This window comes from Camellia sinensis, chromosome 10 (genome assembly GCF_055761805.1).
Source record: "Camellia sinensis isolate YWXY chromosome 10, ASM5576180v1, whole genome shotgun sequence".
In the NCBI taxonomy this organism is placed as follows: Eukaryota; Viridiplantae; Streptophyta; class Magnoliopsida; order Ericales; family Theaceae; genus Camellia; species Camellia sinensis.
Window position 1 is genome coordinate 181,761,566 of NC_138970.1, and position 10,467 is coordinate 181,772,032.

At 41.7% G+C, this 10,467-nt stretch overlaps 1 protein-coding gene across 1 annotated transcript; it reads right to left on the reverse strand.

Moving 5' to 3' along the window:
- Positions 1 to 7,754: 7,754 nt before the first annotated feature.
- On the reverse strand, positions 7,755 to 10,148 carry LOC114283536 (GRAM domain family protein). The gene is made up of 3 exons (XM_028226398.2): positions 9,454 to 10,148; positions 8,457 to 8,731; positions 7,755 to 8,198 (listed from the first exon to the last, which is right to left on the reverse strand). The coding sequence occupies exons 1-3, from the start codon at positions 9,782 to 9,784 to the stop codon at positions 7,971 to 7,973; spliced, it is 834 nt and encodes a 277-aa protein (XP_028082199.2). The 5' UTR covers positions 9,785 to 10,148; the 3' UTR covers positions 7,755 to 7,970.
- Positions 10,149 to 10,467: the final 319 nt, after the last annotated feature.

The window sequence follows — 10,467 nt, forward strand, 5'->3', positions numbered from 1 at the left end:
CAGCGATGCATTCTGATCTTCGGCCCTTCCGGCCACAATTGATATCTTTGCCCCTGTCGGGCCCTGTTCCAACTGAGATTCTTCAACAACGTCTGGTAGGTCATCAAGCCACCTGGTAACTTCTGCTGACTCTTCGAAATCAAGCCAGTTAACTGCCACGCCCTCTGGATCTTGTTCATTAAAAAACTGAAGGTTAGCAGAATCCCCCTCCACAGCCGCCAAGTCATCTATCCTCTGACCAAATCCATCTCCCTGTATCACACAAAGCTCTACTCCTGCTGGCAATTCCACATTTGGCCCAACCTGGCCAACTGACAGAATGTAGTCACTCGGACTGTATACCTCCTCAGCAAAACTCCCAGATTCCTCAGATTCTAACTCAACAATCCCTTTCTCCACTAAAGTCTCCCATGTTCTATCTTCGACCCTCACCACTATTGGTTCGGGTTGGGTTCTGGAGATGTCCAACATGCACAAGTCAGTGCAGTCAGAAAGGAGCACCTCCGGCTTGGGTAGGTGGGACGGGGTAATATATATACTAGGATCGTAAGACACAACCCCAGTCTGGATAAAGTTGATGCATTTGGCAGATGGAGCTTGGTTGTGCTGTGGGAGAGAGTTGGTTGTGACGTTGGGTTTTTCTGGAGGCACGATCACCCCATTATTAATGAGATCCTGAATCTCATGGCGTAATCGGAAGCACTGGTCGGTGTCATGACCGTGCTGTTGGTGAAACGAGCAGTATTTGACTGGGTTATGGGAAATGGGGAGTTTTTCCGGCAATGGTCGCGACTCTAGGGGCTTCAAGTGCCCTTTTTTGATTAAAATCCCCAGAGCTTTGGACAGGGGCATATATAGTGGAGCGAAGGTTCTTTGGCTTTTGGGTGGGTATCTGGCTGTTTGCGAACTACTACCAGACGCACCGGTGAATGGCGTAGCCGCAAGGGTTCTTGGGGTGTTGGTGGTGACCATGCTTACTTCCTGAGATCTAGCAGCTGCAGCACTGCTTGTGCCTGCATTCGTACTGCGATTGTTGAAGGTTCTCGTGGGTTGCTCTCTGTCATTGTCAATCAGGCCCTGCTTCAAAGCATCCTCGATCTGTACTCCCATCTCATGTAGATCTGGAAAGGTGGGAAAGGGGAGAACAATCATTTTCTGCATGAGCTTGGGTTGGAGATTATGCACAATCATTCGAATTTGATCTTTATCAGTGGGCTTTAGGGTCATCATTGAGGCCTTGGCCCTCCACCGGGTTACGAACTCAGAAAAGCTCTCCTTAGGCTCCTGCCTTGTTGTCTCGAGATCAAGGGTTGTAATCTCGATTTGTGTATTATAAGAGTACTGGGCGACAAAAGCCTCAACCATCTCATCCCAGTTCCGCTTGACATCATCTTTCAATTTTGCGTACCAGATGGCCGCCACACCCGACAGGGTCCGGCCAAACAATGAAAGCTTCTGTAGTCTGGTGAGGCCCATCAGCCTTAATATATCCAAAAACAAACGTAGATGCACCATGGGATCCCCGGACCCGTCGAAGCGGCCGATTTGTGGCATCTTGAACCGATCTGGCAGCGTCATAGCCGCGTCGGTATACCCATCCTCAATATCTGGGATGAACTTTACCCCTTGGGACTTCCTGAACAACTTTTCAAGCTTGCTCAACTTCAATGTCGTAGGGTCCACCTTGAACTCAAAGAGAGAGTCCGGTTGATTGATAGGCGTGGGTGCCTTGGATAGTTGAGGTAGAATCGAGGGCGGAGCCGGCCCCGTTGGGAGGTCTGTATCCTTTTGGGCATTCTAGACATTCGCCGTCTCCTCAGGTATTAGGATTCTTGTTAGGGGAGGAGCCTGGTGTGAAGCAGATGCTCCGGTTTGCTGCTGTAGCCGGGTAATTAGCTCTGCCTGTTGGGCCATGACAACGGCCTAATGTTTAGCAAATTCTGTTTGACGAACAGTGTCCTCCTGCATGGCTTTCATGCTCTTCTAGAGCTGGCAAACCATGTATTCCATCCCTGACATAATGTCCTGATTTATCTGAACTGCCGATGTATCTGCCTTTGTAGTAGATTCGAAAATCTCAACCCGACTGTTCACAGACCACTGATCTGGCAATCTCGGTACCGATACACTGCGTTTTCTCGATCTCTACCTAGTAGCCGGGGGTAAAAAATAGAACACTAGTTATCCGTCTACCAGATCCTCAGATCGATGGAGTCGACGACCTCTAGTCCAAAGTGCTTGGGGAATATCTGCTTGGTTGGAAGCAATTGCACTAAACTACCTAGCAAAAAGATAAATAAAGCAATAATAAGGAAATAAACAACCAGAAAACGGACAGCATAACAGCTTAAATAAACACAACACTCAGTTGGGTATAACAACACGCAGTCGATAAACTGATTATACCGTTCTCAAACACTGATCATGGTTCCCCAAATCACTGCCCCCAAAACTGGATCGGAAACCCGTAGATAACTGATTCTCAAAATACTGAACTGATGCCCGCAGGCCTAATGCCCAAACTTGTGAACTGATACATGCATTCCTGTAGAGACGCACTCTAAAAGCACATAGCAAACAAGTGAGAACCAAAACACCCCTATGTTGGGGTTGGGTTTCCCTGTCCTATGTTGTCAGGAGCTAGGGTTTCACTACGCACGCAGCGGTTTCAAACAATCTATAATCGGGTAAGCAACCTGTCCTAGCTTAGAATGGTCACTATGGATTCTGAATATGCACTAGGTTGAATGGTCAAAAAGGGTGCCCCAGTAAAAACCGGGGTTTGTGTTCCCATCGTGGCAGAGCCAGTAACCGGTCAGCCTTATGGCACGCTTAACAAAGTGAGCCTTCGGCAAACCGTTCAAGAATAGCAGACAGCAAACACGGTGTCCTAGGCGCACCAATGCAAATGCAATACAAAGAAACACATAAGTGTAGTCAAAACAAGATATCATGAGTTCGAGTCAAATTCTCTAAATCCCCAGCAGAGTCGCCAGAAACTGTAGACGTCCCCGAATGTCCTGGGAGGGAATCCCTCGTTCTGTTCATTTGGGATTACTACAGCTCGGACTCAAATGTCACGGTTCTGAATCTAATCCCGCAAAGTGCAATGCGAGACCGATAAATCACTAAAGAGTCCAAATCCGGCAAATCGTTTTGAAAAACAGATTTTTAGAAAGAAGTGCCAAACATGGACTGCTTTGCCAAATATAGAGTCGCCACTTAAATATTTTGTTTCGGGGGAATTTAAGAAATCCTGACTCGTGCCTAAGGTCACGTGTCCGTCATCACCAAAGTTGCCTCGGCTCGGGAACTTGGGTACGATTGGGAAATGTCATTTCATGAGCACCCTCGCTCGCCCGATCAAAGATCGGCCTCTACTAATCATGATATCGAGTTTTGAAAACATTATGTGCTCTTATTCCAATTTATTAGCCTAGAATTACTATGTGATATGCACATCATACAAGTATAGACTGGATTACCTAAGTTAGAACAAAGCATCGTATAACCGTTTGTTTTGAAAATGGATTGAAGTTTGCTACTCGCAAGTAGGCTAAAACACGGGTTTCGACGAATTATTCCAATTCAAGCAACCCAACCTTCACCCACAGGCATTCAGGCAGTTATATCACATAAGCATAAAGCCTCATGGTAAGCATGCTATCATGGCAATCACTCATACGCATACAAGGATGCTAAAGCATAAACACTTACCAAGTACTACGAGCCAAAACAAAAACTAGTTAGTAATCAATGGATGATCCTAGCTCATGTTAAGATGGCTAATGCAACACATGCAAAATGCAACTAAGATAGGCTCGGCTATTCTAAGATGGTATGTGAGATGCTACATCTAACACGTATTCAACTTGGAATTGAAATACAATATAGTTAGTATAATGCGCCGAGCCCGGTGCATACAAGACATATGAATGATGCAAACATGCGAGCATAAGTATGCTAATTGAAATATGCCCTAAAACTAACCATCATAAGCTGATAAATAAAAGGGAGAAAGACGTGGGGTTGGAAGACATACATCACACGCACGTACACTTATTACAAAATTGCCCTCCTTGGAGGGTCCGAATAAATAATACAAACTGAATAAATAACTAACTATCCTAGCTAATTAAATATTACAAAACCCTAATCACTTAAAAAAAAATTAATTACAAAAGGAGGTGGTCGCAGCCCCGCCTCGGAATGCTTGAATGATGCATGCTCGATCGCCTCGCTCGGAAACCCGTTGCCATGCCACTGTTGCCTCTGTTTGCACTGTTCTGCACCTCTAAGCATTGTGAGAATATTCTTGATGCTTCTGAACCACTCCCTGATCATTCTGGGATGCCACCGGCCAAGGTAAAGATCCACCGGCCATTGATAAATTGTCATCGACCAGTTGTGAAGCCATCGGCCAGATATTTTTGGTCGGTCGGCACTGTATGTAGTCGGTCAGCCAAATATTCCTGCAGAATCCTGTTTTGACAGCAGTAGAGGACAGACAATGCATGGTAAGGAAATTTCAAAGCAATATGTGCATGGCCACTTTCCCTATCATTCTATAGACTCAAGGGAGTGTGGCCCTCGGCCCTCGGGCCACTAACCACGCATTTCAATGCAAGATGGCCAAAGGCACCAAGCTTGCAAATCAATGTAAATGAATACAACAAACGAGTGAATGCTTCACGCCCTATCATGTTGAGATCAAGGGCGTCGGTGACCGAGGATTGAGACGTGTTTCGTCACTTTGAGTACGAACACACCTCATTCCCTATGTTTGGTTTGAGTACGAACACACCCCAAACCAAACACAATGCAATGTATGTATGCAATATGGCTCAAGTGTACAAAACGGCATCGAGTATGCAATATAAGGCTAAGCTAGCAAAACATGCCAAATGCAATGCAACCTATACATGCGAATATGCAATATGCCAAGCATGCAAAATACAATGTAGCGAATATAAAATATATATATATATATATATATATGCAATGGAACTAGCAAGTGCCAACACACAATGAACCAAATATGCAACAAATGTGCGACGAACATGCAATGGTGGACTTAAACCGCAAAGGACAGACCTCAACCTTGCCATAAACAGTGGCTAAAAGTGACGAAAATGATGGACAAATACTCATGCAAACATGCACACCAATGGGCGTAAAACTAAGGCATAAAAAGGAGCATTCCACTACAACTATCATGATCACACATGGCATGGATTATGCAACCAAAAACAGAGTTTCAATGTGTCAAAATACACCCCAAAACCCACTGATATGGCAGCCCAAGGACTTGAACCAAAAAGCATGCACCAGGGACTCAAACATGGAGCATAGGACCACAACTCTTCAAGGCATTGAAAGGGTAATCAAACGCAAGCATGTAAGCGTAAAACATGGACTGAAATGGCATGATAAGTGATTCCAAATCACTGAAATAGCCTAAGTAATGCATGCTAAAGACTCACACACCCGAAACCAACAAGCTAAAATGCAAAGAGGCTATACAAAGTATGGAAAGCATGACCCAATCAACACCCAACAGAGCTTGAACATGATAAAACATGACCAAAAACTTCACAAAGCTAAGCCAAAACATGCAAGCATGGTGATCCAAATGCAAGATGCATCTTTAGGCAAAATAGAGGAATGTAAGGCAAGTGTATGGTGCATGCAAGGGGTCGACGAACCAACATGGAACAGAGATAAAACATGCTAAATAAACACCAAATAACCTCTGAAATAAAGCCAAACAAAGCTAGGCATGCATGCTTCCCTTATGAGCCAAAACACAAGCAAATGAGATACAAAGGGAGAGGGGTGTCCCTTCCCTATGCAAGACCTCAAAACCCCTTTACCACCATTGAAAATCCTCTGGATTTCAGTGGTGGGAAGGCCAATACACGAAAGTTCCCAAAGCTCAACAAAGTGGCACAAAAGAGGCCAAACAAGGCCTAAGAGGGGGGGTCGACCCCAAACACAAAAATGACCTTAATGAAACATCTTAAACATGAAAAATTAGAACTTTTATCAGTTATACACAAAGCTCAAAACAGCATGCAAAGTAGGTTAAAAGCTAGTGCAAGAATGGGGAATATAAAGCAATAGTGCTTACCCTTGAAGAACACTTCAAGAACCAAAACTCCAGCCCCCTTTTCTGGTCAAAACCAACTCAAAAGCCCCAAGAACAACCTCTCAACACCTCAATAACCAAGGTATGATGTAACACTAGGTGTCTTAGTGCAAAACTAAGAACAAAACTCACTTTTGGACACTCTAACACACACAAATATAGAGAGAGAGGGAGATATAAAGAGAGAGTGGTATATATGCCATATATATCTCTGATTTGCTGAACCTCTTCAAAGGAGAAGAGAGGCCTTCTTTTATAGAGCAAGACAAAGGCCTAAGCTTCTTAGAGAAGCTAAGGCAAAGGGGTCAAGGCTTCTTGAGGAAGCCAAGACAAAGGTCCAAGCTTCTTGAGGAAGCTAAGACAAAGGGTCAAGCTTCCTCAAGAAGCTAGAGCAAAAGGTGCAAAGGGTGCAAATCCTCCATACACGTGGAGGATTGGTATGTGCACTCCACCTGGCACAACTGGCATGCACAATGCTTGGAAAAGGCAAAAAGGAGGTACCGGCCAGAAAGAAAGACAATCGGCCAAATAAATGGCCGATCGACTAGATATCCGTGCCGACCGACCAAATATTTGGTCGGTAGAAATAAAGCAAGGCCGGTGGCTTCGTGCCACGGCCGATGGGTTTGAGGGATGGCTAACAAGCCACTTTCTTCCCTCAGGTGCAAAAACCACAAGTCCTTGGTCCACAACCAAGCACAAAACAGTCAAGTCGAGAGATCCTAAGGCAAGGCGCACAGCCGAGTCCTTCGGGATCTCAAAATGAACACGAATATGGATGATCACCGAGTGTTCAAACGATGACGTCCAAGTCTTGAGAACAGTCAAAAATGAGGTGTCTACAATGATGAAGATGATGAATGGTTGTTGATGATGTTGATGTTGTTGATGTTGTGGTTGAATGGTTGTTGATGATGATGTTGATGAAAATCTGAAAATGATGATGGTGATGTTGTTGATGATGGTTTTTTTTCTCTCTCTCTCTTTCTCTCTCTGCTACTCTCCTCTTCCTTCTTCTTCTTTTTTCTTCTTCTACGTTATTGAAAAAAAAAAATCAAAACAACAAAACGACGTCGTTTTAAATTCGAGGGATTTGGGGAATGGAGGATTCAAACTACGTAGCATAACTGATAAATCTTATACTCCTATTTGTTTTAGTGAAAAATATATATATATTTTTTTTTAATTTAAAATATTTTTTATAAAAAACACTTTAATGTTTTTCTTGAAATTAGTATACTAATGTTTGCATTAATAATGATAGTAGTGACGAAAGTAAGCTGAAAGTGAAAGTAAAAGTGTTAAAAGTAGAGATAACAGTGACAATAGTAGTATAATGATGGTAGTAATAATAAGATAAAAATAGTAATAATGAGACAGTAGAGGTGACAATGATAATGATAAAGATGATGATAATGATATAATGCGATGATATTAATTAGACTTTTATTCGCAAAAACATCATTCACCTTTTTAATTTAAAAATATTTTCTGAAGAGGAAAAAATAATATTTTCCACCACACAAATGTAACGTTAATATAAATGCTCATAAAATCGCTAAGGGATATGAATCCCAATATAAATAGCAAACATTACCCACCGATATACAAAGGAAAAAATATAAATTATTTCAGTACATATTTGTAAAATACAAATTCAATCCACAACTTTATCCATTGCAAAAAACCTGAGAAAAAAACGAAAGAAAGATGCAACATGAGCCAAATGAACACAGAAACAAACACACAGATAGATATATGCATGAGACTCAATCGAGGACGACGAAGGATCCAACAATGAGTGCATCCACGGCATCCTCAGCTAGCAAGCCGGTGGTGGTGGTGGTGGTGGTTGTGCTGCTGAATGTTCGGTGGCTCGGAAATCGGAGAGGCTGTCTAAGAGGTGATGTGATGCTTTTTCGAAATTCACAAATCCCATGAACCAGAAATCATGACCATCTACTGTCACAATTTGTATGTACTTCTCAGATGGTTTTTCTCTCATAATCACGGGGTTCACTGTTGCAATGTTTGCCAATGGTATCATAGCCTGTCAGATTCAAAATTCAATCCCATACATTAGTCAAGACATGACACAACCAATATGACCACTGGTCTATAGTTTTTTGATTCTTCAACTTGGTGTAGTATTGCCAACTAGATGAATTTTAGAGAAAAAACAATTCCTTTTGTTGAAACAAAATAATTCTTGTCCATATATTTCAATTTTGAGTAAAATTTTAAATAATTTTTTCTAAATATGTAACCCAATGTTCGTTTTTATGTGACAAATAAGACAATGTAATACCTTGTAGTAGCACCAAGCCTCCTGCCCAGATGGAGCAATGAAAGACATAGGCCGATCACTGCAGAAAGCCGCTCGAGCCGTGGACAGATAAAGGGTTCCAGCGACCGGGCCGGTGGTGGTGGAAAGGTAACAGGCAAATGTATTCTTCAGCTTCTCGTTGGGTTCAGTTGGAAAGGTCTGCTTGAAAAGGGACTCGAATCCACCCTCTGCCATAGCTTTGGCCGTCAGATTAAACTTTCCCCATGCACTTTCACACACAGAATGCCCCATTTTCACTGTAATATGACATATAAACACATTCATGTGAAAACTATGCTTAATGATTTGAATTGTTTGCAAGAATCAAATAGAAGAAGAACCAATTTAGGGAAATCAAATTGATAACAATATTTAAGAAATTGGATAAAAATCAGAGACAACATGATAAAGAAAACTCCAACCTCCCAATATTGAGAATGAATTTCTGAATGAGAGTGAATTTGATGTCTATCCATTCAAAGATTCATTTACAAAATAAATTATTTCAAATTGGCGTCAACTTCGCAATTTGAGAAGGCTGACTATTGCCAACCCATTTAGAAATGATTCATTCAAAGAGATCAACCCTTCAATCATTCTGAGGAGTGAGGAGTGTGAATTGACACTGGTTCTAGAACAATTTTAAAAAGACTAATTATACAAATGTGTCATACAAAAAATACTAACAATTGGAATCAATTAAACTAATTTGAGGCAAAGTTAAAAAAATTCAAGATCAAATATCAAAATCGATAGTTAAAATTATAGAACCAAAATAAGATAAAAGAACTAAAATACAAGGACTAATAATCCTAAGTATTATCAATTAGATTAAATTAATTCAGTATATAAAATTCAAAAAAAAAAATTGATATAATTAGCAATAGGATGATCAAATTGACACAATATACAAATTAAAGAAATTAATTAGGGGTTTAATTTGCTCAAAGAGTTAATAAAAAAGCAAAATGAGACTTACGATTGTGCCAAATATCTCTAGCAACAGCCTCAGCTTTTTTGCTCCAAGAATTAAACATATCAATCACAGGTTCAAAAGGGTTGTTGCTGGGTTTATCCACTGGCGAGTATTGCAGGTAAGGGTGTTGCTGGTGGAACAACTGCTGGTGATCGGCGGCGCTCCACGTGGCAGCCTTCTGGTTATCCGGGTGCGCGGTCGGCACTGCCGGCGGCCCCATGATGTGGGTCCCCCACTTGTTTGTATCCTCATCGGACTTCGATTTCGTCGGATATGACGATGACGGCGGCGGTGGTGGTGGGTTGGTTTGTGGTTCCTCAGGCTTGCCTGTCATGGTTGATATTGATCGCTGAATAGAAGGTAATTAATGCTCTGTTTTTGAAGAATTTGAGAGGTTTTTTTTAGGAAGTTGATGAAGAGGGCTTGATGGGTTTTTATGGAAGATGAGGAATATTAAATATATATAGTAGAATTGGATGATAGGTAAAATACAAAACCGCCATAATCAGCAAAGTTTGGATTGCTTTGGGATGAAGAAAGGTGTAGAAACTTAGCAGCGTCGATTTTGAATAAGGGATGGGAGGGGATTTGGGGGTTGACAGGTCGGTAGACAGGTGGAAGTAAAGTAGTAATTGAGAAGGTTCCAGATGTAGATAGAATAGTGTGATTCGTATCTGGTTTCTTCTTCACCATCATTGTTAACATATAATATCTACTACACCCCACTACCTGTAAAGGCACATATAATATATATATATATACACCCCACTACCTGTAAAGGTCACAATGTATACCTGTAATGTAGCTGTAAAGCCGAAGACTTTCACTTTAGCTTTAGCCTATCTCAATGTAATCACCATGCATCCGATTCCATTTGTCTCCCTCTCCTCTCTATAAAGAGAGGGAGCTCACTCTCTTGTAAGACACAGAAACACAATACAACAACACCAATTCTTCAGTTCAGTCTCTCTATTCTCTTCCTCCTTACAAATCTATCATGGTATTAGAGCGCAGAAA

Bases quoted from the DNA above. Each gene is read 5' to 3' on its own strand.
- LOC114283536 (XM_028226398.2), bottom strand. From the start codon at position 9,784: ATGACAGGCAAGCCTGAGGAACCACAAACCAACCCACCACCACCGCCG. The intron at 8,732-9,453 runs GTAAGTCTCATT...GTCATATTACAG, and splicing joins TAGAGATATTTGGCACAATC to TGAAAATGGGGCATTCTGTG. The intron at 8,199-8,456 runs GTATTACATTGT...TGAATCTGACAG, and splicing joins AGGCTTGGTGCTACTACAAG to GCTATGATACCATTGGCAAA.